Genomic DNA, 27,972 nt, shown 5'->3' on the forward strand with positions numbered 1-27,972 from the left:
GGAATGATTTATGTAAGTTCCAGCATTGGAGAGTGTGAGTACCTGGAACTGAAGTGTGCGTCTGCCTTGCTGCATATTTTCTTCATGTGTAAATTTAGAGAACATATACACATAGATATATAAATATTATATATGGCACTTGGTAAGTACTAACAGTTTTCATTATAATCTTGCATGAGTTGAATCTCATGATATACCAACGGAAATAAGCCCTTGGTAAGGTTTGCCGATTATATTAATCTGGGCACCAAAGCTAGGAAATCCATTGTCCCAATCCAGAATAGCAAATCTGATTGCTTCAGAAACAACAGAGACATACATATACATTTGTGAGACAAGTAAATGAGTGCACGAAATGGAAAATTATTTATTCTGCTGCACACTGTACACAACTTTCAGAGATGGAAAAATAATACATTTAGGGAATCGGCTAAATATCACAGGGAGAAATCACCAGGAGTCCATGACCTACTCCTTTCTTCCCTCAAAGTTTCTCATAGTGAAAATTCAAATTCACCGTAGAGGGGAAAAACAAAAGAACACTACTTGATTATTTGATTGTCAGCATTGTGAGTCGTCTTCCTTGCAAAATCACTGGTCATAGTTCACCAGAATGTTTTCGCTGCCAAGAGGGGGGGGGGTGAAGGTAAATTGGGTAAATATAGAACCAACATAAAGCAGAATGAAGTTATAATAAGTTAAAGCCATTACACCAGAGCTGGTTAGTTACATCCATTATCCTTTCAAGAAGATATCTCCTTGCTAGCAAATACTCCAAACTAAAGTCAATGCTCAAGATGCAGTTGAATGGTTGCACTTCTAAGCAAACTAAAGACATTATACAAATAGACCCTTTTATTACTAACAAGGTAACTCAAAGACCAGTTTGGCTGACTTCAGTACTGCCAGTATAAGTTCTGCACTACTGTATATAGTTAGGCCTGTAAACGAATCGAACAAACACGAAAGGTATATTCATGTTCGTTTGTTTAACTTTAGCCGAACAAACGAACGAACACGAACAAAAACGAACAAAAAAATTCTTGTTCTTGTTCGTTCATTTAAATGATAAACGAACGGATGTAAACGAACACAATAAACGAACACAAAAGAACGGATGTAAACGAACATAAACGAACACAATAAACGAACGTAAATGAACACAAACCAACAAACATAAACGAACACAATAAATGAACATAAACGAACGTAAACTAACATAAATGAAAATATATTTTTTCTTTCCTAACAATTTTAGGATTATATTTTATTTAATTGTTTTGAGCTTTTTTTTATTTGTATTTAAAATTAATTGAACTTTAAAATATTTATGGGTATCAGATTAAAACTTATTGGGCTTTAATATTTTAAATGGATCTAGAGAGATTGGGCTAAACATAAATAAACACACATAAAAGAACATAAACGAATGAACATAAACGAACGAATATAAATGAACGAACATATTACCAAACGTTCACGAATATAAATGAACGAACGAGCCCTCTGTTCATGTTTGTTCATTTAATTAAATGAATACAAAATCTTATTCATGTTCGTTCATTTAATAAATAAAACGAACATAAACGAACTTCCCGCCGAATGGTTCACGAAAGGTTCGTTGAACGTTCGGTTCGTTTACAGACCTATACATAGTGACGCGTTATTTTGCACAGATGAAAATCATTTTAGCTGATCGCTTAAGTAAGCACGGAATATAGCATGTCTACATAATCCAAATGAAAATCATACAAGTTGTTTTCTTAAGTGGGTACAGAAAAGCACATGTTCATACTTGCACTTCTATCTATGGGACTTTTAGAATGATAGCATATAAGGATGTGTCCTTACCATTCGTTTACTGATGTAAGACTGTATCTTAACTGGCATCTCAAAGTGACTTTCAACCTTGAGGAACTTCTGTTTTTCACTCTCAAATTCTTTTCTAGATTCCTTCCGGCTACCTGACTCCCAAACTCTACCGACATTAGGAAGCCAGTTAGCATCACAATCACTCTCAACAATCTCCCCTCTCTTCTCTTTCTCCAGCTCCATCTTTCGCTTTTCAGCCCAAGCAACCCCAACCCTTTTTGGATTCAACTTACGGGAATTCAATGACTTGTTTGACAACATAAAGGTATTTAAAGCTGGTTTTACTTGATTATTTAGAGAGGTTTGATCAGATGCTTCAAACCAGGGAGGGGGTGCTCCAGAATGCACATTTCCTCCAGCATCTATTGTTGAAATGGAAGAGACTTGCATTAAACTCCGCAAACCTGAAGAAACAAAGATCATAAGATGATAAATAAAAACTATTGCTCCTTTGAGCATCTCTCCACTTAGCAACCAGAAAAGCATAATATAATTTTTTAGCATACTAATTATGTATATTTAGTTTCAAAGTGACTTGGAATGGAAACAGAATTATATGAAAGCACAATACAACTAAAACATTACCTTGGGAACTGTTTTCTCCATTACCCATACTTGCACTCTGATACGTTTGGCAGACCTGTGTGAGAATACATATTTCTAAAGAACATTACTATATCATGTATGAAGAAACTACTTTGTGAAATCCCACAAAACAGTCGACTTCATACAAAACAAACTATAAGAAGGATAGATGGCCATGTTGTACAACAGGAATGCAGTACCATATTCAAACTTCAAAAACATAAGATAGTTAACCCGAAGAAAAATTTTAAATAGTAAAGACCTGGCTCGGAGAAGTATGCATTCAAAGAAAATAAAGATCAGGTCGCAAAATACTTGAATACACATGTTTTTACAAATTGAGGCAAGTGATTCTCTTGTAAATAAATATGGAGAAGACATGAAAGGGCATACTTGTGAATAATGAAATAAAATAAAACTTTAATGGATTGGGTAAATATTTTTCTTAAAAAGGACAAAGCAGTTAAGAAAACCATTTGATTTCTTCTTTCCTATAAAACCACCATCAAACAACAAAAGAAAAAAATATTTCAAATAAGCATAAATATTGTTATGCGATGGTTTCAAATTTGAGCATAGAACAGTCAGAACAATTTCTAGGAAACAAAATAAGATTAGTTACATAGGGAAAAGCATGGGATAATAAACTTACCCCAACATTGCCGAGGCAAACATTCCCAGAGTATATTCCACTGTTGTAAAGAAGATTTTGTTGACTACTGCTAATAGCTGGAAAATCAGCACAAAGCACATAGGAACAAAACTAATAAGTCAGTTTATTCTCAGCTTCATACAAGAAACTTTCACAGAAATATCAGAGAAATAACAAGAAATATATTAAATAAGGAAAATACCAAATAACCAAATATTTGTACCTGTCAAATCATTCGAGTTCAACAAACTCATATTGGAATGCATACCCACGTGCAAAGAAAAGTTAGCCTCATGAAAACTTGACCCAATGTTTGCAACTTCAGGGAATCTTGAATTAGATATCTGATACTCATTTGTATTGTATTGTAAAGGCAAAACAACATTTGAATAACTTGGTTTGAGACTCTTAAGAGTATTTTGTCCAAGATTATTAATTTTTTTAAGTTGACATAATTGTGGATATCATTTGAAGCTCCATATACAACTCCACAAGATTCTTCAATACAAGCAGCCATTGCTTCATCCTTCAAAGACTCACACTTCTTCTCCCACTACAATAACCAAAAATGAAATCCCATCACATAATTAACCTTCCAAGCTTTCTTTAGAACAATCTAATGGATATACCTTAGTTAGATCAGTTTCTGATATCCTATATTTGTCCAATTGTTCCATCTTACCACCGTATTGCCAGAGAAAATGCTTCAAATTCTTCAAGTGATGTGCGCCCGCCATGTGATTAATAGCATTTTCACTTTTCAAGAACCAAAAACACTTAAGATGTGCTTTCATACAATGCCATTACATTTAAATCACCAAAATACCAAAACACTTAATATGTTGCCAGTCCCCGAGCTTAAACAAAGTTCGAGATTTAGCCTATACTTAAAAATTATATCCCCAAACGTTTAAGATTTCAAAATCCTAATCTAATTATTTATATTGTTAGTATTTTCACAAAAATCATTATGAATTACGATTGGACTAAAAAATTTGAATAAAAGTTGTGGAAATTAATTTTTAAACTTTTTTATGTAGAGTACTAAATCTTAAATTTAAACAAAGTACAGGACCTAGCATCGTTTTTTGAACTAAACTTTCATTCATCAAATCCAAACTTTTAACTACAATTTCCTTTATTTTCTCGAAGTAACTTGATCATAAACGGTTTTAAATTCCAAATTATTTCTCAACTAAGGTGAGCCGAACTTCAAAAATACCTTTATCTAAAGACTTCAAGAATGTAAAAGTTTAAACTCCTCAAATTAAAAGCCTTACCAACCAAAAGAGCTATCGCGTTCGTCAACATCCGTATCGCAAAAGACGCACCAAAATCGATTGCGATCTGTGTGTTCGGGTCGAAGAATGGTAGGGTTTTTCAAGAAAAAACGAACGTCATTGATCTTATTTTCGAATCGAGAGAGGAATGAGGAGTGAGCGGCTTTGTGGTTAGGGAAATACTTATGACGTGGCCCTTGGTTGTGGTTCAGCTTACAGACCTTGCAGAACTCAAACTCACTCTTCTTTTTCAGCTTCTTCTTCCCCTCCTCTTTCTTTGTTTCAAAGTGATTTTGGTTGGTTAATGTCAATTTAGGGTTAGGGTTCTCTGAACGATCCGCCATTGTTGAACGGAAACAACAATTGGTCCTAAATCCCTAATTCTAAAGCGTTCCCGCGGATTTGGGTAGGAAACCGCATTTTTAACCAAGTTAAAACGCACCGTTTAACCTTTTGTAAACGAATTCCCGCCAACCAGTGAACTATATGTCCATGAGCCGGTTCAAGGCATTCAGAGATAAATTTGGGCAACCGAATTTGAAAAAAAAAACTAATAAAAAATAGGATAAAGTTGTTTTATTGAATCTTTTGATTATTAAAAAATAAAAAATGGTCCTCCAATTATATAATACTGTTTTGATGAGTCTCGATTATTAAAAGTTATAAAATGATCTCTTCACTAAGACATTGCTTTGTTATGTCTATTGATTATTAAAAGTTACAAATAGTCACATATTTATTCATTATGTTCCAAACTCGTCATTTTTGTTAAAAATTTGACGGCAACCTAAGCTAGACGTTAACCTGCTGACTGAGATATGATAAAACATGATCTCATAATCTCAAACGACAATCATATCCCAGTTAATATGCTAACGCCAAACTTAGACGACTGTTAATTTTTTAACAGAAAATGACGAGTTTGTAACCTAATTAATAGTTAGGTGATTATTTTATAACTTTTAATAATCAATGGACTCAACTAAGCAACACCTTATAGTTATGAGACCATTTTGTAACTAGTATAGTAGGGAAACTCAACAAAACAATATCTATAGTCGGGTATCATTTATGTACTTACCATTAAAAATATGGTTAATCGAATTGGAAAATTCAGTTTTGATTATTTAAAAAAAATTAATATTTCAAATTGATTATGGTTCACAGTACTAAATAAAATCAGGTAATTGTCTTAAGATTATATACAATATCAATAAATTCAGAGTTAATTTTATTATATGTCTTCAAATTATAATCTTCATTTTAGATTGATCCCTAAACTTTTGAATATTTCAATTCGATCTCCAAACTATGACTCATTCTAAATTAGTTCTTAAACTTTTTGAATAGTCTAATTTCATCTTTAAACTATGACCCTCTTTCTAAATTAGTTCCCAAACTTTTGGATATTTCTATTTCATCTCAAAGTTCATTCAAATATGTAATTAACTTCAACCATAATTTAACCTATATTTTGTTTTTTTTTTCATATACAATAATATAACTTGGCTAACGATTTTATTAACAAGGGATGTGATTAGTATATACATATATTTTGGGATGAAATATGTATGTTCAAAAGGTTGGGGATCAATTTAGAATGAAAGTAATAGTTTGGACCTGAAATTGAAAGGTTCAAAAGTTTGAGGACTAATTTAAAATGATAATCATAGTTTAGGGATAAAATAAAAACAATTAAAAGTTGAAGTACCAGTTTAAGATGAGACCATACTTTAAGGATATATGATACAACTAACTCATAAATTTAATTAATTCAGTGATTTTAATGTTTTTTTTTTAAAGATTATTGGATTTCGAGTTTAATTATCAAAGAGTGAAACTCTGAATTCTTTATTTTTGAGGGCATCATTCTAACTTTTCAAATACAATCATAAAAGTCTCAAACTATCATAACGTGTTATTCTCAATTCACATCAGAAAGAATAAATAATCAAATTCTTTGTTCGTTTAACTATATATATATATATAACTAGAATTCTGGGATTTGATGTACTTTTATAATTTCTTTTTATATTTCTCGTTAATAATAATTATTTGTTCTCTATTTTTCTGTTTAAGGGTTTTTTTTCCCATTGTAAATATGTGTTATTATTATATTTGCCATATCTCTTGATAGGAAGGTAACAAAATCGGATTTATATAACTGTAAACAACAATGTGATTATATATTGTTTTTGAAATCATTCGTCTCTTAAATTTATATTACTTAAAGAACTCGTTTAACGACTGGGAAAAGAGATTCTTACTCTCCCTATAGGTATTGAATTCGAATAACTACGTCTGTAAGATATGTATTATTAATAGTTAAAAAATATTATAAACATATACTACCTTATAATCGCACAACATTTTATCTGAGTATTCTACCCCCTCCACCCAACATTTGATTCAGTCCAAATTTAAGGAGATTCAATCCGAGCCTAAATCTAAACCATTAGGTTACGTTTGGTTCGCTGGAATGTTTCTGAGGGAATTGGAATCTGTCAGGAATTGGAATCCAATTTCACATTCTGTTTGGTTGGTAGGAAATTGAATTGGAATCCAATTTCATATTATGTTTAGTTCGCAGACATGTCAGATGAATTTGATTTCAGTAATGTAAAATGACATGATTGCCATTCTTTTTTTTTTTGCTTAATTTTAGTTTGTTTTATAAATTACATATAACAATATATTATAAAAATATTAAATTTTAATTTTATTGATTGATTATTCATTTCAATAAATTATAAAAATCATGCTAACATCATAAGTTAAAATCATCCCAATTAGGGATGGCCATGGGTCGAGTTGGGTCGGGTTTTTGGTCTACCCAACCCGACCTGAGAACAAGAGAACTTCCATCCGAGACCCGACCCGACCAAAATAAAGTTTCACTTGACCCAACCCGAATATATGAATTAGAAACCGACCCGAAATAATAAAAAAATTATTTTTATTCAATAAAAATAGTGACTTAATTCAAAAATATTATATATAGAGGGGTATTATTGTAATTATTCTTAAATATATAAGGTAAAATTATATATTTTTTGGGTGGGGTTGGATATTTTTCACCCTAAACCCGAATATCACACTTAAAAAAACCGACCAGACCCGACCAAAATAAAGTTTCACCCGACCCGAATATATGAATTAGAAACCCGACCCGAAATAAAAAAAATTATTCAATAAAAACAGTGACTTAATTGAAAAAAATATATATAGAGGGGTATTATTTTAATTATTCTTAAATATATAAAGTAAAATTATATAAATTTTCGGGTCGGATAGGGTATTTTTCACCCTAAACCTGAACTCGACCCGACCGACCCGAATATATGAATTAGAAACTCGACTCGACCCGACCCGAAATAATAAAATAATATTTTTATTCAATATATGAATAAGTTACCAAAAGATTAATGAGGGTAGTATGGTCATATTTCAATTCCCTCTAACAAGGGAATTGAATTCCAACATAGAATGGATAGAATTCACTTTCTCTCATTTGATGAAAAATTGAAGTCAGGAGGAATTCCAATTCTCTTTGAAAACTTAAACCAAACATGAGAAAGTGGTGGAATTGGATTCCAATTCCCCCTAATTCCAAGGGATTCCTGCGAACCAAACGTCACCTTAGTATTTTTCAAACCTAGAATTAAAGGAAATTGTGTTTAAACATGATTGAATGCACAAACTTCATATTGTTAGTATTAGTAACGATACCAGCTGAGCGATAGATTAAATATACGACTCCAGTAGAGCCCATGAGCAGAATCAAACAAAAATCTCAATTTGATTTTGAGCATAAATAATAGTTTGAAATCAAACACGAAAATCGAACGAAGTTGAACACTTCAACTTCTGTATGAAATTGAGTTAAACTTTAAAAATAAAATTCAATCAAGCTCGAATCAATTTGAGTCTAACTCAAACCTCTTACAGCTTGAACTCGGTTCAACTCAACTCGAATAATATATTTCAGGGCACAAAAGTTTCAAGGGTAAGACTCGCATATTAATTTGAATGTTTTAACAAGCAATGGAATCCAAAATTGTTCCTAATTTGCCAGAGAAAATTGTCTACCTTTCGACCAAAAGATGTGTTGGGAAGTTAATTAGCATTCAGAGCATCGAGTTGCCTTCGGAGATCTTCAAGGTCGTCGATAGCCATATCTGGGGCTCCAGATGCAGGTGACTTTAGAACTTCATCGGCAATCGGGAGCTCATGGGTGAGACCCTCGGGAAGAGCATCTGAATGAATAATAGTAGATTAGGAAATGAAATATTGGAGTATTAAGGGCATTGAAATGATGCAGTTGTAATTCTGCAGTAATAGTGTCAGAAATGTAGATGAAAACCAGTCCCCGACGAGGCTTTGGTAGAGATTTAATCATTATAAATAGGGTTAAGGGATCAACGGATTAAAGGAGAAGTAACAGGAATAACCGGTAATTCTTTTCATTTTTGTACTTGGGAACTCTGTTCATATATTAACCGGAAGTCTAGGAAAAGAGAACACCTATATTGCTCGAATTCTTTATTTTTCTTTAAGTACACTGCGTTCGACCAAAACTGGAATATGATATGGGGTTATGACCCTCCAAGCTCATTCCGAATACATGAAAAAAAAACTCCAAAAATATTGAATATAAATGCGGCAGATACATACCCGTATCTGACACATTCAAGTTCAAGTAACATAGGATAATGCAATCATGTAAGAAGACTAGAAGAGTGTTTGAAAGTAAGGGCAGAAAAGACAAAAAGTAACCTGAACTTGTGCCAGGAGTACTCTCCGGCTCATTATCATCAACGACACTGTAAAAATGAAAGAAAAGAAAACCAAAAAAATGCATAAGCTTGCTAAATTTCTCGAAGTAAAATCATATAATGATATGTTCCAGGAATGAAACATACGCAAAACAATATAGAACATCTTTTAAACTTAACTGCAAGTATATAAGTCAACCGATATATAATTTGCAAATCAGATCATATGTCAAAATGATATAACTAGGACCATCAAATCAGAAAAGAAAGCGTATTTCTCAGGATTCGAGTACAGAATTTTGGAACATGCACCAGTCACTCCTCTTCCAGGGTTGTGTATTGTACCCAGTGTCATAAACCGGACCAGTTGGTTGAACCAGGAGTAGGTGGTTCATCAGGTCCGGAATACACCATCCAGCAGGGAATCCTTCAAACCAGCTAAGAACTGGTTGAACCGATTAGAAAATGTTATAATATTAAAGAAACAAGTTAAACCCCCTGGATACATACTTTAATTAAATCATTGTTATCTGCAATACTTGTTTAGTATTAAAATTACTTATTTAATATTTAATTTATTTTTTAAAAGTTAAACTGGTCTAGCCGAACTGTAACCAAAGGCCTTCCCAGTTTGACCTCTGATCCTATTCTAAAAACATTGTTTGTACCTTATGTTCCATTCATTATCAGTGTGAAGTGGTACATCTGCTACTGTAACCTTTGCCTCGGCCTCCATCTTGGCTTTTGCCGCAGCATCCCTGGCTGGCTTTGCAAGAAGGTATTCTTTCTGCAAAGCAATAATTAAATCCAGCATGAGAAGAAAACTGAAACAACCTGCAACACGGAGAGAGCTCTTTTTCTTACCTGACGCTCCAGACAAGCAACATTTGAACATTGGGGATTCGGCTTCATTGCCATAGTTGGGAAGAAATCTTTAAGAGAACTGTATCCCTACAATTAAGAAAAAAAAACCAAAATCTATAAGAAACCAACGGTAAGTACATGAAGCCATTAATTTTCACAATAAGTCTGTGCATGAACACATCGCAGATCATTACATCAATCTTCCAATAAAATGATCTAACCTTGGATTATTAGAGGAAAATAAAGCAAGTAGTCAACTTAGGAAAGGCAAAAGAACACCAAAACCATCAGGTTTTGTCCCACCATGACCTATAGGAACTTTTTCTCTCTTTCTTACGAAAACCGAGGGGTGTCTACTTCTTTAAGAATTTATAACATATATATTTATAAATAATTTTAATATTTTTATTATAATTTCTTAGTTTAATAAGATTTTATAACATATTTAATTTAGTTTCATCATTGGGGTCAAGTCAGGTGCTAAAGAATTAAAAGAAGTTTGGGCTAGGGTGGGGTGAGTTCGGATATACATAAGTAAAAAACAGATCAGGTAATGCCTCGCCTCATTGTTATCCTTAATTAAGCTACAGACACACATGCAGAGATGGGAGCAGGGAGGGAGAGTTGATGAGTGATTTACCAAGTAGGGAGAAACGTGTCCGAATTTCAACAAGAACTTAAGTGTGTTTTGGACTAGAAGCCCAGCAACAACTCCCTGAAAAGTTAGTTCATACACGAAAAGGTTAGTCCATCCATGCGAGTATCGATAGAATCATTCATGTAGTAAACTCATGGGTACATATATGTAGATAGCTGCATTTATTTCTGTATGTTCGTATATAGATGCAGGCACCCTTCCTAGAGACGAGAAAAAGACAAAGGAAACCAGAAAAAAGAAATGCTAACCATGGTAGTTGGCAAAGATGCGGCACAAACCCCTTCACGCTTGAGTGTTCTTTCATCCACTCCAGATGCTACAACCTACAAATGAATAGGATGTTGCATTATCATATTCATATTTCACATTCATGATTATATAACTTTATTGCAAACAAACTCGAGGTTTCACATATATATTTAGCTAATAGCACATATTAATGGATGAATGTACCAAAGGAGGTGCACATGCGAAACAGGCAGTTTCTCCTGGAATCAGCAACTGTATATGGCCAGAAACTGCATCCTCAGATACACCTGTCCAAAATTTTCCTCATTTTAGTAAAAAGCAGCAGCAGAGCATCAACTGAAAGCTGAAGCACATTTTTGTATTTTTACTAGGAAACTCCATGCATATTCTCGGTTAAATGAACCATGGCTACACATATACAATAAGCAACCACTCAAAGGTCAAGGCCTAGTGAAAAGGTTTTACACTGTATTCCATGGTTGTAAAAGCCGGACTGGACTAACCGGTTCATCCGAGAACCAATTGGTCTGGTGGTTCAACCATATAAGTTAAATAGAAAAATATTTTCCTAATTTAATGCTTTTTTATGATTTTTCTTAATAGGTATTAATTTATATAAAAAAAATAAAAATAAAAATATGCAGATGGTTGAAGAACTCAATTTAACTTTTTTTTTGAATCACCAATTTAACCAGTTGAACCAAGAATTAGAGGTAAGTCCAAGTCTACTCATAATTTTTGGTGCCATTATAAGAATACTTAATCAATCTAGTACTCGATACTCCATATGCCTTCTTAAACATCTTGTAAATATAACCAATTTACTGTGGAAATGCATGAGGTCAGAATCGTTGAGGTTTTATAACTAAAACAAGTCTATTGATTTCATGGGATTTCATGCATCTTTAAAAGGAAAATAATATATTGGGAAAATTAATAGAAAACACTACTTCGGTATCATACTTCCACCAATCGGTTCAGTTAACATGGTTAGATTTTTCCAATTTTTCCATGTATTTAGAGGACCCTTGCAGATCATATCTCCATATCTATGTGTTGTACATGACAGTCAGAGAAGTTCTCACCAGACTCCATCCATGTTTGATTCAACTCATTGCAGGCCTGTATATACACAATAAGATAAGATATTATTGAAAAAACTTAACTGTGTGAAGGTGTTATTAGATGGGTTAATAGGGCAGCTAATCTAGAGGCAGACGCTCTAGCTAAGGCTGGAATTGGTTAATATTTATGTTGTTTTTAAGGTTGTAACTATTTAGGTTGTCGATTTCCTTCAAGGAGTTTTAGGTTTTTGTAATATATTGTATTAAGTTTATTATTAATAAAATCCAAGGCACTCTTTTCCTCCTTCCGCTGATTAAGGAACTTTTTCAGAGTTCCATTAATCATGAAGGGGTTTTTTAATGAGGCCTAATATTCCTATCAAAAAAAAGATAAGATATAGAATCAAATATATTAGAATAGTAAACAATTCATATGCAAGAAGGTCATCAACCTCAGCATCAATTAAATTAGGCATAAAAGAAAAATAAGCATGTATGATGCAAAGTCAATAATACCTGGTTGACCACCATCCTCGCTTCATAATTGTCTACACAGCTTAAAACAAGATCAACTCCGCTACCTTCCTTGGTAGGACGAAATGTTTTATTCTTTAAGCTTGACATAAAGGTTTCAAAGCCTTGTACAGTTGTGATGTTCAGTGTATAGCTCTAAAGAAGATGAATCAATCAATGTGGTAAGATCTAAAATTGCTCAGTGATGCACCAAATTAATTGTCTATTATAATAAGTATATGCATAATGCTTTTGCCATTACTGATTTGATTAAATTACATATCATACAGTACTATACAGAGAAGACAAATCTTGTACGATGACAAAAATTATCAAATTTTCTTTTGTTTCACAAGAAATAGAAAGCCTAAAGCTTGGCATCACTTCCTTGTAAACCAATGTAGCATGCATGTTAAAATCAAGAACGCAAAACAGCAGGTAAATGTCGACAAACTCTAAATGACGACCAACTTCAAATATGTACTGAAGAAAGAAAACAAAACGTATGTAAAACACTCCAACTCCACACCTCATAAACTTATTTTTCCAAAGTAGGCCTTGAATTGAAACATCATCTAATAAATTCACTCACCCCACCTTTCGCATAAGAAAACGTAAAGGTGACATTCATGAAAAAACATTTACCTCCAGCACAACATCGGGATTTATGTCTGAAAGGGTCTGAACAGCAGCATCAGTCTTTGTCATACCAACCTTTAAAAGATATTTGAAAGTCAGATTATTCAAATTAAGGTACAACGCCAAGCTTCTGGCTTTACAACCATGCAAAACATGTAGTTGCATCAAAAAGGTTAGTGGGAATTCGATCATGTTATATTACTTTCAAGAAATATGGACTCACTATTTCATGAAGAGTGGCATTTTCCAACTAGAAGTCACAATGAAATAGTATGGAAAAGGAAACACATGCTCACCTGCTCAGGGCGAAAGAATAGCCTATTCATGTTAGCTAACTCCACTTTGTCATAATCGTACAACAAAAGGCGGCCTATACCGCACCTTGTTAGCATCTCAGCTGCAACACTGCCAACACCACCAATACCCTGCAAGTTCAAGACGATTATCAATGAGAGCTAAATCGGGGAAAAAGAATTTTCAATCTACAACAAGATGGTGGGACTAAAAGTATGTGTTAGGCAAAACATTGTTGAAACAACATCTAGAAAGCAGAAAAGAAAGGCATACAACTATGGCAACTGAGAATTCCCGAATCCTTTCATAGTTCTCCACAATACCCATTCTTTGAAGTGCCATGAGCCTACTATAGGGATTGCTATCAACCACCTCGGAACTCATATCCTGCCACCAGATTATTAGACATGCAATAGTAGTAAAATCAAAAAATCATAATCAGAAAAAGACAGAAAGAAAAAACCTTGACTTTTGATCTTCGAACAGGTACAGACTTAGCAAGATGAGTAAGATGGTCAACACGTGATTGCAGCTGAAAAACATATATAACAGGTTATAACCAAACTTCAAACATGTTAAATACAAACTTCTTAATTATAATAACTAAAACACATGATATTGTTATCCATCTCGAAATTCTTTTCCTATATGTTGTAAATAAAGAAAAAATTTGAACTTCACCTAACAGAACCAATTCATCAGCTAAACGAACACAATACTACACTACCAATCTTCACTGGTAGATCTCACAAAATGCATTAAATTCGCATGCAAAAAATTATCAAATTAAGTCAGAACTTTCTCCTCCAAAACCCAATTAATACATAAAAGTAGTACATAGGTCATCAAAGATCAAACCCATAATCCAAATGAATCTCATTCTTCGTAATTAAACAAGTACGAAACACAATAAATCTACGAACTCTATAGATCCTCTAATTTTCCAAAGAAACATCTTATCTAAGCATATACAATTATGCATGCATGTAAATATTTCTAGATTGATGAAAAATGTACCTTGTCAATTGAAGCATGAAGAGAAGGATCAGACAGTGATTGTCTTAGAGACAGTAGATCATCAAGCATCTCCTTCAATTCCACCTCCATTGTTGCTCTCTGTGTCCCTCTCTAAAGACCCAAAAATTGTTTTAGTGACCGAATCTAAGAAAACCTGCAAAACCGCTGCGAGAATCTTTATTGTATATTCAATTTGGGTTTTAAGTGTAACAGAGTCCAAATTATAAATTTAAATTTGGGCTAAAATGGGAGACAAAATTGGAAATTTGAGCTTGGACAATCTAGGATTAGGGTTAGTATATTTAGCCCAATAGTTAAGAATTTATAGTACTATGTTCGAATATTAAATAATATTTTTTAGTTATTTTTAAATTATATAGAGTAAATTATTTAAATGATTATTCGATTCTTAGGACGTTAATTTTTGTTACTCAGACGTCAAACTCGTAATGATGGCATGCATATAATTAAACCGTGACAATCATATCATTCTTTTTTTTAAAAAAGTCCAAAATTAAAGTATCAATATATTAATTATCCAAAAAAAAAAAAAAAATATCGATATATTTTATTCGTTTTAATATATTTCAATCCATTTTAATTAATATTAATATGTATCGTTACATATCAGCTTGTATAGATTAGTAAAAGATTTTAATATTTTAACTCGACTCTAAAATTTTATGTTTCTAATTTTAAAATTAGAAATAAAATATAATAATAAAAAAGATAAACTATAAGTTTAGTATTTAAATTATTATTTTTATTTCGTCTTGATATTTAAATTTTATTTTTATTAAATCATACCTAATATTTAATTTAAATTTCATTTTGATAACATTTGTTAAACAATTAACATAATTGTTGAGTGATATTTTTTATATTTTTTCAATTATGAGATTATCTTATGGTGAATGTCAATATCACTATTAAATTTTTAACGATGAGATAATAAAAATAAAACTTAAATTAAACGTTAGATATAATTATGAGAAAACTAAAGTTTGTGTGCAAAAATGGAACATAAATAATAATTTAGGTAGTAAATACGTAGTTTACCCTGAGAATAAATTAAATAATTTAAATAATATTTTAGAAATGATGTATTTATAATAGTATTTTTCAAACAATATTAATTAAATAATTGGATAAGACAAGAAATAGGCGCCAAGTGGCCTAAAACGCAGAGGTTGAAAACCTAAAACTAGAGAGAAATTTACTGTACACAACCTCGACTTTCCTTTGAAATTTGCTTACTCCGCCATCACTTCATCTTTCCTCCCCTTTATCCAACCACCGTGAGCGGCGGTTTCGATTTACCACAATACTGAAGAGCAAATCATTACCTACTCTTTGAAACAACCGGAGAAATGGAGCCGACGACTACTACCACGAGCCTTGGACCTGGTGGTGAGGACAGGGTCATGGCAACGGCTCAGCATATCGTTAACAGTCTCAACACTCCTAAAGAGGTCCGTGAAGGCATGCTCTCAATTTTCTCGAGCTTCGATAACCGCTTGTCGAACATCTCCGGCTTGATTAGCGACTCCGACAGTACCGGCGTTCGTTTTGACGCTGCCGAGAAAGTGATCCTCGGGTGGAACCCCGACGCTTCCTGCTACTCTCTTCGTTGGGAGGACTCACCTGACGAAACCGCGGAGTTCCTCTCTGCGATTGACGAGATCCTTAAATCTGTTGTCAACATGTCGGTTCGGTCCAATAACGAAATAATGGACCGCGCGGAGACATCCCTTCAGATGGCCATGTCGAGGCTAGAAGATGAGTTTCGGCTTATTCTGATCAGGAACTCAGTGCCGCTTGACGCGAAAAGGCTTTACGGTTCAATCCGAAAGGTTTCCCTTTCTTTTGCAGTGAATGAAGTGGAAATTGATGAAGATTTCGAGAGCTTCGCACAGGTCGGTAGTGAGATAGAGTGCTTTCACGAGCGAGGAGCAAGCTTCGGAGATGATTTATGTGTGGATTTGATAAACTCTGATTCTGTCACTGAGTTGAAAGAGATTGCGGACCGGATGATCCGGTCTGGGTATGAGAAAGAGTGTGTTCAAGCATATTGTAATGTTAGGCGTGATGCTTTGAATGAGTGTTTGCTAGTTCTTGGAGTTGAGAAATTGAGTATTGAGGAAGTTCAAAAGATTGAGTGGAAATCATTGGATGAAAAGATGAAGAAATGGATTCAAGCTGTTAAGCTTACTGTCAGGGTTCTTGTGTATGGGGAAAAGAGGCTCTGTGATCAGATATTCGATGGCTCCGATTCAATCAAAGAGACATGTTACAATGAAACAGCAAAAGGGTGTATAATGCAGTTGTTGAATTTCGGAGAAGCTGTTTCTATTGGAAAAAGATCATCTGAGAAGCTGTTTAGGATTCTGGATATGTACGATGTGTTGGCCGATGCATTGCTGGATTTCAAGATGATGGTTATGGACGAATTTGTGTGTAGCGAGGTGAAAGGAGTGTTGGCAGAATTAGGGGAGGCGGCGAAAGGGACTTTCATGGAGTTCGAGAATGCCCTGAAGAATGAGGCTTCAAAGATACCTATGCACAATGGAGAGATTCATCCTCTTACACGTTATGTGATGAATTATGTGACATTGCTTGTGGATTATAATGAAATGCTGAATTCATTATTGGAGAATAATGAGGATGTAGCTAGTGGATTGGAGGGTGAAGATATTGAGTTGGAGACCAAGACTCCGTTTGCGAAACGGTTGTTGTCGTTGACATCGTCTTTGGAAACCAACCTCGAGGAGAAATCAAAGCTGTACGAAGACGGTGCTTTACATTTTATATTTTTGATGAACAATATTCTGTATATAGTACAAAAGGTGAAGGATTCAGAGCTAAGAAAGCTTTTGGGAGACAATTGGGTTCGTACACGAAGTGGCCAGATACGTCAGTATGCCACGAGTTATCTAAGGGCTTGTTGGATCAATGCTCTACATTGTCTTAAAGATGAAGGAATTGGTAGCAGCTCTAATAATGCCTTCAAGGTGACCTTGAAGGAAAGATTTAAGAGCTTCAATGCATGCTTCGAAGAAACATATAGGACTCAAACTGGTTGGAAAAGTCCCAGATCCTCAGCTTCGTGAAGAGCTTCGACTATCTATATCTGAGAAAGTAATTCCAGCTTACAGATCCTTCTTCGGGAGGTTCGGGAGTCGGCTAGAGAGTGGAAGACATGCTGGAAAATACATTAAGTATACACCAGACGATTTAGAAAACTATCTATTGGATTTGTTTGAAGGCTCACCACTTGTTCTTCACCATGTGAGAAGAAAGGGTTCGTAGTATCAGAATATTGTTACAGGTATGACCCTTGTGCTCAACAACGACTGGCTGAAGCAAGAATTTTCACATGTATGAATCTGGTTACATGTTTATTATTTCATCTGTTTGATGTTATAGATTCAGGTTTTGTGAAAGAAGTGATTACCCTTCACATATTGTATAAATGCATATTTATGGTCTATAGTTGCTCTGTGTGGGGATTTCTCTTGGTTCAAGTATTTGTTTTCGGAAATTACCATTAACCTACTTGGCAGTATATATATCTATTATTTGTTATGGTTTAAGTCGATTAGAAGAGAAATCGAGGAATAGATAAGAGAAATAGAGAGAAATTTAGAAAGAATTCAGAGAGGAATAGCTAGTTCATTCATAACATCCCCATTCAGATTGATTCGACAACATTTTATTTAGTTACAGGGCTCCAATTGTCATTTAATAATGAGCCAGCTGTCTGTACAATTAACAACCTATAACAGACTAATATTCTTCTCTCCTTGCAGGTTGTTGGGCCACCAAGCTGGGCTGCTTCACTATTCCCGTATGAAGACTTGGGCCTATCCACTTAAGCCAGCACCCTTATCAGGTAACTTCTCTTCATCAGGTAAACGCTTCAATTCCTTTTTGTCCTCTTCCAATCCCTAAATTCCCTTTTTCAATTCCCTCTCGAGCCTCAATCCCTAACCCTAGATCGCTGTTTCCCCCAATTGTTTCCCCAATTTCTTCCTCTCTTCCCCGTTCATCTCCTCGTTCCTCTCCTCCGACTGTAACAATACCCGCTGCTGGAAAGGATCCTTGTCCCCAAGGATCAAATTCAGGGAATTGGCCTCGAAGAACCGTATAATCTTCCCACGTATCACTGGTTTCATCAAGGTTCTTCCAGCGCACTAGCCACTGCGTTACAGGTTTGTTTTGTCTATTTATGATTCTTCTTCCCATAATCTTATATGGCTCGATTTTAATCTGTCCGTCATCGTCCATGGCAGGGGGGTTCCTTGAAGAGACAATTGAATCCCCGACGTGCTTCTTCAGGAGGCTCACGTGAAAGACAGGATGTAATCTAGAAGAATCTGGTAAGTCTAACTTATACGCAACTTCACCAATCTTCTCAATAACTTTATAAGGGCCGTAGAACTTAGCTGCTAACTTTAAATTCTTGCGCAGGGCCAACGAAGTCTGACGGTAGGGTTGCAATTTCAGGTAAACCGAATCTCCAACTGCAAACACTCTTTCTGTTCTTTTCTTGTCTGTTTGTTGTTTCATTCTGTTACTTGCATGCTCAAGTTGTAGCTTCACTAACTGTCTGATATCTTCTCTACTTCTCATTAAGTCACTAACAGACTGCACATTAGTTTCTGCTTGCCAAACCATAGTAGGAGGCTTGTAGCCATACAATGCCTCAAATGGTGTAAGCTTAAGGGCAGTGTGGTAGGTAGTATTATACCACCACTCTGCATGTGGCAGCCATTTAGCCCACTGCTTCGGCTGAAAAAAACATAAACCCCTCAAATACTGTTCCACACACTGATTCACCCTTTCTGTCTAACCATCAGTCTCCGGATGGTATGCAGTACTAAATAGGGTTTTAGTGCCCAGTTGCCTCATCAGTTCTCTCCAAAAGAGACTGGTAAATGTCTTGTCTCTGTCAGAAATGGCCATTTTAGGCTGGCCATGAAGTTTTTAAACAGTATCCAAATACAATCTGGCTATATCAGTAGCTGTATAAGGATGTGATAAGGCTAGGAAGTGGCTGTACTTAGTAAATTTATCAACTATCACCAATATGCAATTTTTCTTCTGAGATGTAGGCAAACCTTCTATGAAGTCCATAGTAATAATCTCCCAAGCCTGTTGAGGAATAGGCAATGGTTGTAGGAGCCCTGGTTTAGGAATATGTTATACTTTAGTCTGTTGACGTACATCCTCTAATATAATTTGCCACCATAGCCTTTAACTTAGGCCAATAAAAATTAGCCTTAATCCTTTGATAAGTAGCCTGTGTTCCAGAATGTCCCCCATGAGGTGAATCATGTAAGAGTTGAAGAATTTGTAATCTTAATGTTCCAGTACCTCCAATATATACTTTGCCCTTGAATCTAAGAATACCCTTAGAGTATGTCCACCAAGGGTCAGCAGTAGGATTTACTGGTAATATAGATAACCAGTTAGTTGCCATTTTGTCCCCTTTATAGCTGTCTTCCACTTCTTGCACCCAACTAGGAATGATTAGGGTAGTACCCATAGCCATATATTGACCTTGATCTTCCCACTGTCTAGAAAGGGCATCAGCAACCACATTTGACTTACCCTTCCTATATTGAATAGAATAGTCCAGCCCCAATAATTTAGTCATCTCTTTCTTCTGGATGGCAGTAGTTAATTTCTGCTCTAGCAAATATTTTAAAGGTTCATGGTCAGTTTTGATGATAAAAGGATTGCTTTCTAAATAATGCCTCCATTTAGATACTGCCATTAGAATAGCAAGATATTCTCTATCATACATAGATTTGCGAAAATCACTGCCATTTGACGCAAATCTTCACAGCTTCCTCTGTTATCTACCGTCGCATCCCGCCGTCAGCGTTCGACACTGTCTCACCTTCGAACTCGTCTTCTCTCCGTGACCAGAACCCGCGTTTCCTTGCGTAAAGAATCGTTGCTTTTTGCTCTGTAAGTTTCGATCTATCCATGGCACCTCAACCACCGTCCCAACCCAGGCGACATCGAAGGTCTGCTGCAACAGACGTGGTGGATGCTCCAAGGTCTGCTGCATCAGATGCGGTGGATGCATCCTTTGCAGGTCATTGTTCTGCTCCTCCTTCAACGACTAGGATTTCATCTCTCCCTCTTGAAGCCAAGGATTTAGAAGCGAGAGTGAAGGAACTCAAATCTCTTGTGGCTGATTTGAAGAAGCGAGAACAGGAACTTAAAATGCTGGAGGATACAATATCACGAGGTAGGCAGTTCAAAACCGCTGGACTCGTCGCTGCAAACACTTCATCTTTTTCTGGTAAGGAAAAACGTTCAAAGGAGAATGAAAAGGAGAACGCAAAGATTCGGAAACGATACAGACGAGTTTTCACCAGACGTTTGCTGGCTGGTTTGAGGCAGTTCGGTAATTTCCCTATTCCCCAGAATGCTGCTATGAATGATGTTTTAGCTGCCTTGGCTCGTGAAGCTGGTTGGACAGTTGAGCCCGACGGTACTACTTTCAGAAAAGATTCTACGTCCCAAAATCAGCAAAGTTTGGGAACGTATTTAGAGAGGTCAGGTGACAGTCCACATTCACCCTATCCTCTGAAGCAGTGCTCTGATAAAGCAACATTGGATTGTCAGCCACCTGTTAAAAAAGATGACATTGGTCGGTCTTCTTCTCAAGGAGGAAATCATAGGGTCGGGAAGTTTTCAATAGTTCAGGCAGTACCAACTCTTCCTAACACCGATATGATCAAGATGGAACCAAGGAGAGCACTATGAAAGGTTTCTCTAATGAAGATTTTCTCGAAGTAGCGAGAAGGAGTAGAAGTGGTTTTCATAATTGGTCGAAAGAAGGTCAACCAAGTTTCGGGAATGGGTTCAAAAATGGTTGTTACACGATTTTTATTGAAAATCTTCCAGAGACGATACATTGGAAGAGACTTCGGTCTATTTTTTGCACTTACGGGAAAGTTATTGATGCCTTCATTCCCAAAAAAAGAAACTCGTAAGGGGTTCGTTTTGGGTTTATTCGCTTTGCAACAATTAAAGAAGCCAAGATAGCGATTTCAAAGATGAATGGTAATCATATTTATGGAAGCAAAGTTAGAGTCTCTTTGGCTAAGTACAGACCCCGACAATCTTACTGGAGAAAGTCATCGACTGTTGTTTGCCGTAAGTCTGGGCTGGAAGATATTTCGGGGATTAAATTCTCTGAAGTTGAGGGCGTTGTGGACGAGGATAAGCTACACGTGCTGAGTAACTGTCTTGTGGGGTGGTGCAAGAACTTCATTAAAATTGGTAATCTTGCTAACCAAATTCAAGCCAAAGGACTTGCTGGCTTCACGCTTATGAGGGCTGCTGCAAATGTAGTTCTAATGGTTTTTGAAGACTCTGATTCGTTGAGAATCGTGAAGGATGACTATCTAGAGACTCTTACAGAATGGTTTTCCAGAGTGGAAACTTGGTCCGAGAGCCTAGTGGTGAATTGTCGTCGCGTGTGGTTAGTTTGCGAAGGTATTCCTTTTCACGCTTGGAATTGGGATACTTTCAAAAGCATTGCAACAAAGTGGGGCAAATTATTATCAATCGACAAAAGTTGCGAGTTTGCATCATCTTTTGATCGGGCTAAAATCCAAATACTCACAAAAGATCAAGTGAGAATTGATGAGTTGTTGGAATTGAAGGTCGGTGATAATTTATTCAAGATTATGGTGCATGAAGTTGATCCATCCTTCAAACCTAACTCTTGGGTCCCCGAAGATTGCGATATCTCATTAGAACTTGATCCTCCAATTGATACTTAATTGTTTGGCATATGTTTTCAGAGGCGTTTTTTTTTTCAAGTTTTTGGTTGTAATGTTGGTTTGTTTTGCATTAGGTGTTGTTAGATTTGGTTAATAGGACAGCCAATTTAGAGGTTGATGTCTTACCTAATGAAGGATTTGGCTGGTCTAGTGGTGCTATTTATTGGTGGTTTTAGGTTGTTTTTGTTCATCGGTTTTGTTATAGGTGTTTGTAAAGTTGTATCTTTTGTAATCTCTTGTGTGCAATAAAATCCTTAGGCACTCTTTTCCTCTTTCCGCTGATTAAGGAGCTACACTACTAGCTCCAACAATCAAGAAGGGGGTTTTTAACAAGGCCTGAAATTCTTATCAAAAAAAAATCCTGAGATAAGACAGCCCCAATTCCTCCTGAACTGGCATTTGTTTCTAAATAAAAACTCTTCCCAAAATCTGGTAATGCTAGCACAGGGGCAACACACATAGCATACTTCAGATTTTCAAAAGCAGTTAGAGCCTCAGTACTCCAGTGAAAATTGTCTTTCTTAAGCATTTGAGTCAAAGGTTTACTGATGGTACCATAATTCTTAATAAACCTTCTGTAATAACCAGTTAATCCCAAAAAATCTCTCAAAGATTTTGGCACAGCCCAATTCTTCATAGCTGCTACTTTAGTAGGATCAGTAGAAACCCCAGAAGCTGAAATAATATGTCCCAAGTACTCAACTTGAGTCTGTCCAAAGAAACATTTAGACATCTTGGTTAGTTTTCAAAACTTCCAGAACCAATTGTAAATGAATGATATGATCAGCCATAGAAGTACTATAGACTAGAATATCATCAAAAAATACCAAGACAAATTTTCTTAAGAATGAACTAAATAATTCATTCATTAATGCTTGAAATGTAGCAGGGGCATTAGTAAGCCCAAAGGGCATTACCTTGAACTCATAATGGCCTTGATGAGTTCTGAAAGCTGTCTTATAGATATCCTCAGGCTTAATTCTGATCTGCCAATAACCAGACCTTAAGTCAATTTTAGAAAAATAGACTGCTCCACATAATTCATCCAGTAGATCTTCCACAACAGGAATAAGAAATTTGTCCTTCACTGTCATACTGTTTAGTTTCCTGTAATCAACACAAAACCTCCAGGTACCATCCTTTTTCTTAATTAAAAGACATGGAGAAGCAAAAGGACTTTTGCTTGGTTGAATCACAGAGGAGGAAAGCATATTAGCAATCTGCTTCTCTATCTCAGCTTTCTGAATATAGGGAAATCTGTAGGGTCTTAAATTGATTGGGGTAGCTTCAGGTTTAAGAGGAATTGCATGGTCATGGTTTCTTGTAGGAGGCAGTCCTGTAGGTTCAGCAAAAATAGATTGATATTGGTCCAGAAGAGGCTGGATAGCTGTAGGAGTAGTCTTGGAATCTTCACACATATTGAATAACACTACATGTCCCAAAAGAGGAGAATCAGAAACTGTCATCTTCAATAGGGTAGCTCCTGAAATCTGCTGTAAGAAATTTGACTGTTGTTGACCTTGTATAGTGATTTGCTTCCCCTTATGCACAAAGCTCATTGTCATTTTATTAAAGTCCATCAAGATTGGACTAAACAATCTCATCCAATCCACCCCTAACACCATATCACTGCCCCCCAATTGAAGTAGTCTGAAATCATGTATAAAAGAGTGCCCTTGCATCCTCCATTCCACTTCATTACACCTTGCTGAACTATAGAGTTGCTGCCCATTAGCTACTGTAATAACTAGAGGATGAAGAGTATTTATCTGTATGCCAGCCTCAGCCCATTGAGGTGCTAAAAAACTGTGGGTACTCCCACTGTCAATTAGTATATTCAATGGTCTTCCCTGAATTGTTCCCTGAATCCTCAATGTATTATGACCAATACATCCAGTAATGGCATTCATAGATATTTCTAGATTCTCTTCCTCCTGTAAATTCTGCTGTTCTGGATCATTAGATAAAATTTCTGAAGGTAAGACACTTTCATCTTCAATCATCATATTCAACTGTTTTGCTTTACACTGATGGCCTGGAACAAACTTTTCACCACACTTAAAGCATAAATTGTTCTGTCTCCTGTAGTCTATCAGGTTCTGTTTTTGTGTTGTAGTGGATGTATTCTTCAGTGGTAGTGTTAGCTGGTTAGGCTTTAGAACCAGGTAGAGGAATTGAATGAGCTGGATTTTTTACAAAAGGTCTGAACCTCTTACTCTCAAATTCCACAGAGAGCTCATATAATTTAGCTTGCCTGCTTGCCTCAAATAATGTTTTAGGGTGTAGAGCTTTAACTCTGTGTTTAATGTCATCCCTTAGTCCACTAATAAACAAAGAGACAAAAAATTCTTCACCTAAAGTAGGATTCTGCAGAAGCATGTGAGGTTGTAGTTCTTCAAATCTATCCTGATATTCTTCTACAGACCCTTTCTGGACCAGTTTTGTAAATTCCTCCACTATATCAACAAAGGCTTTATCACAAAACCTATGACATAAATCAGCCTCAAACTCATGCCAAGTCACATGATGTTTTTGCATAATATACCCATCAAACCAAATCTCTGCTTTACCTGTCAGGTACATTGTAGCTACTTCCACCTTCTGTTCATCAGCAATACTACGTAATGAAAAATATTTTTGACATTTCTGTAACCAACCTCTGGGATTACTTCCATCAAAAAATGGTAGCTCAATTTTTGGTCTATGCAACATAATCTCTGACATACTAGAAGACCCTCCTGTACCTCTTTTATCCACTTCTAAAGCCACTAACTGAGTTCTAGCAGCACTGTTCTCCCCCGTTTGGTTATCATTTTTGCAGCTAGCTATATGAGCAGACAAGACATTTGGTTTAGACTTAAGAATACCAGGCTCATCCGGTTTATAAGTAAACCGAGTCTTATCATTGATTACTGTCACCTTAACAGGTTGTTTGTTACTCATATTAGATGAATCAAGGGTATGTACCTGATCCTCAAACTGATTTTGGTCCTCTTTTCTGCCAGTCAAAATCTTCAAGATTTCCTCCACATATCCATGATTCGTAGCCAATCTAGACTCCAGTGTAGAAATCCTCTCTTCCTGAGTCTCCCACCATTTAGGTGGATTAGACTCATCTCGTCCTTGTTTCACCAGTGCTGTCAGTTCTTCCATCTGCTTCTGCAACCCAGCTAAGTCTTCTGCCATATTCTGATTTTTCTTGGGCATACCACCAACTTGCCAAAAACCAAGGCTCTCGATACCAATTTGTTATGGTTTAAGTCGATTAGAAGAGAAATCGAGGAATAGATAAGAGAAATAGAGAGAAATTTAGAAAGAATTCAGAGATGAATAGCTAGTTCATTCATAACATCCCCATTCAGATTGATTCTACATCATTTTATTTAGTTACAGGGCTCCAATTGTCATTTAATAATGAGCCAGCTGTCTGTACAATTAACAACCTATAACAGACTAATATTCTTCTCTCCTTGCAGATTGTTGGGCCACCAAGCTGGGCTGCTTCACTACTCCTGTATGAAGACTTGGGCCTATCCACTTCTGCCAGCACCCTTATCAGGTAACTTCTCTTCATCAGGTAAATGCTTCAATTCCTTTTCTCCTCTTCCAATCCCTAAATTCCCTTTTTCAATTCCCTCTCGAGCCTCAATCCCTAACCCTAGATCGCTGTTTCCCCCAATTGTTTCCCCAATTTCTTCCTCTCTTCCCCGTTCATCTCCTCGTTCCTCTCCTCCGACTGTAACATTATTCTCTTGCACATAAAATTCCTAAGTGCCCGAATGTTTGAGAACAAAATGAAAGCTTCTCACTTTATAATATCTAACTAATACTGATGCCTATTTATTGTAGGCTTGAAACCAACAGCTATGTTTTGGTTTTGAGCAGACCTGTGAGTGTTGAACTAATATATAGTTTCATGCCAGCAAGAGCAATCTACGAAGCGCCAGCAACAAGAGGGACATGAAAGTTGAAACTGGACCACCCTGCTTCCCAGCAACATGAAATCGTAAGTACAACCCACATGGTTTCATACATTATGATGCAAATAAACATGCATTGTCTTTGCTTTTACAGCAGGAACCTGCTGGATCTTGTTTGGCCGCAAGATTGCATTAATTGCACTTCCTTTAGGCCAATTCTTTTTTCATTTTTCCTATTCACGAATAAACTGCATGGTCCATTTGATCCCTGATTGATTAGTCATTCAATCAGCACATCCTCTTGTGGTCCATTTGGTAGTTAATGTAGCATTTTTAGCAGGCCAGAGATAAAATTAGGTTCATGGTTTGTTGGCCAGCTAGGAGCATGCTCTTGATGTCTAACCAAATGAGAAAATGAATGGCATAGATCGATTGAGATCTGGGATTTAAAACCAGATCTGACCAGGAAGTTCGACCGATTGGTCTAGTTGATTCAGAAAACTGTACAAGTCGAACCAGAAAGTAGAATCGACTGGAATTGGTTGAATGATTGAATGAAATAATTTAAATTATTTAACTTGAATTATATAGTCAAGTTCTTAGAGAACTCAAATTATTCAATTTGAAAATTAAAAATTTAGTCTGCTTTTTTTTTTCAAGTTGATTTGAGGGCTTCTTAGAGGCAACACACCATCAAAGGAATCACCAAAGTATTCGGGTGATTATACTAATCTCAAAATGATGTCTCGAAACAAGATCACTCCTTCCAAATTCCCATTGTCATCGACGATGTACAGTCGTTGGATCTTCCTCGGATCGAGTGCCTGAATCAGTTCTTTGACCGTTTGGTCTCTTTTGCAGGTGATCATGCCTCTCAACATTGGTGATCTCGTGTCGTGTTCCTACAAGTGCTTTTTAACTGCTATTAGTGAATTATTGCAGCGTAAGTTCATCACCGGTCTGTAATCAAGGTAGATCTTCGGTGCAGTCAAAAGGAACTGTATATCTCTAAGGCTTATGTTACCGATAACTTTTTCCCTTCACCATCAACAACGGGTAAGGCTTCAATTCTCTTTTTACTCGTTAACTTAAATGCTTGAAGCACTGGTTCATCTTCTTGTACCTGAAATATATATATAACAAACATCTCAAGCCTAAAGCACACAACATTTTGCAGTGCACAAGTTGGATTGATTGGAGCAACTCACCTTGACAAGTCGCTCAGTTGTGATCACGAGAAGACCAATCTCGGAAAGTTTCTTAGCTCCGCGCCTTTCGAACCAGTGAAACCCAGTGCATTATGCTAACATGTGAATCACAACCGACCGTGTGAGGATGTACTTGATCTTTCCATCACCAAAATCAACTATGGGAACACTCTTCATTCTGTACTTTTATAGTAGTAACGCCCCGGCCACAAACGAGTTTGATCGCTCCGAAACAAGAAATTTGGCCAAGTGGAACGACCCTGAGGTACCCCGAACCTGTATGGTATCATGAGTTAACGAAGATTTGTCAAATTCAATGCACCAAGTTTTAGATACGTACATAGTAGATCGTATCTTCGTACTCGTGTTAGAACATGTGTTAACAGCAGCACTTTAAAAAGAATGAATGAAAAGTACAGGCAACAAAGCCACCATGTCTTAATATGGCACATGGCAACACATTTTTCAACCTAAACATCCTATTTATGGGTGCATCATCATAACAATTACGGAAAACTACTCTAAATGTGATTTATTATTGAATTTTAAATTATTTAATTTTAGCATTGCATTT

At 35.9% G+C, this 27,972-nt stretch overlaps 3 protein-coding genes and 1 pseudogene across 3 annotated transcripts; 1 reads left to right on the forward strand and 3 right to left on the reverse strand.

The window, feature by feature from the left end:
• Positions 1–42: 42 nt before the first annotated feature.
• LOC120140173 (TITAN-like protein) lies at positions 43–4,793 on the reverse strand. The gene is given in 8 exon segments (XM_039155192.1): positions 43–622; positions 1,852–2,276; positions 2,458–2,512; positions 3,110–3,186; positions 3,333–3,551; positions 3,554–3,662; positions 3,739–3,865; positions 4,390–4,793. Coding segments are annotated over 8 exon segments (1,380 nt in total). The 5' UTR covers positions 4,734–4,793; the 3' UTR covers positions 43–598.
• Positions 4,794–8,387: 3,594 nt separating this feature from the next.
• Positions 8,388–14,635, reverse strand: LOC120140110 (ubiquitin-like modifier-activating enzyme 5). The gene is made up of 14 exons (XM_039155147.1): positions 14,463–14,635; positions 13,909–13,977; positions 13,719–13,832; positions 13,448–13,576; positions 13,158–13,226; positions 12,516–12,668; positions 12,021–12,057; positions 11,140–11,222; positions 10,935–11,009; positions 10,669–10,743; positions 10,029–10,115; positions 9,833–9,951; positions 9,166–9,212; positions 8,388–8,645 (listed from the first exon to the last, which is right to left on the reverse strand). Exons 1-14 carry the CDS (start codon positions 14,550–14,552, stop codon positions 8,506–8,508), a joined length of 1,287 nt encoding a protein of 428 aa, XP_039011078.1. The 5' UTR covers positions 14,553–14,635; the 3' UTR covers positions 8,388–8,505.
• A 1,012-nt stretch (positions 14,636–15,647) lies between these two features.
• On the forward strand, positions 15,648–27,907 carry LOC120140167 (annotated as a pseudogene).
• LOC120140134 lies at positions 18,369–20,458 on the reverse strand. The gene is made up of 4 exons (XM_039155160.1): positions 20,368–20,458; positions 19,839–20,234; positions 19,455–19,648; positions 18,369–19,253 (listed from the first exon to the last, which is right to left on the reverse strand). The coding sequence occupies exons 1-4, from the start codon at positions 20,456–20,458 to the stop codon at positions 18,369–18,371; spliced, it is 1,566 nt and encodes a 521-aa protein (XP_039011091.1).
• Positions 27,908–27,972: the final 65 nt, after the last annotated feature.

This window comes from Hibiscus syriacus, unplaced genomic scaffold (assembly GCF_006381635.1).
Source record: "Hibiscus syriacus cultivar Baekdansim isolate YM2019G1 unplaced genomic scaffold, ASM638163v2 tig00110782_pilon, whole genome shotgun sequence".
In the NCBI taxonomy this organism is placed as follows: domain Eukaryota; kingdom Viridiplantae; phylum Streptophyta; class Magnoliopsida; order Malvales; family Malvaceae; genus Hibiscus; species Hibiscus syriacus.

Bases quoted from the DNA above. Each gene is read 5' to 3' on its own strand.
- LOC120140110 (XM_039155147.1), bottom strand. From the start codon at position 14,552: ATGGAGGTGGAATTGAAGGAGATGCTTGATGATCTACTGTCTCTAAGA. The intron at 13,577-13,718 runs GTATGCCTTTCT...TTGAACTTGCAG, and splicing joins AATTCTCAGTTGCCATAGTT to GGTATTGGTGGTGTTGGCAG. The intron at 13,227-13,447 runs GTGAGCATGTGT...TATCTTTTAAAG, and splicing joins TATTCTTTCGCCCTGAGCAG to GTTGGTATGACAAAGACTGA.
- LOC120140134 (XM_039155160.1), bottom strand. From the start codon at position 20,458: ATGGATAGATCGAAACTTACAGAGCAAAAAGCAACGATTCTTTACGCA. The intron at 19,649-19,838 runs GTACTGGAACAT...TTCCTAAACCAG, and splicing joins GGGCAAAGTATATATTGGAG to GGCTCCTACAACCATTGCCT. The intron at 19,254-19,454 runs GTTTAAAAACTT...TGTTTTTTTCAG, and splicing joins CCAGATTGTATTTGGATACT to CCGAAGCAGTGGGCTAAATG.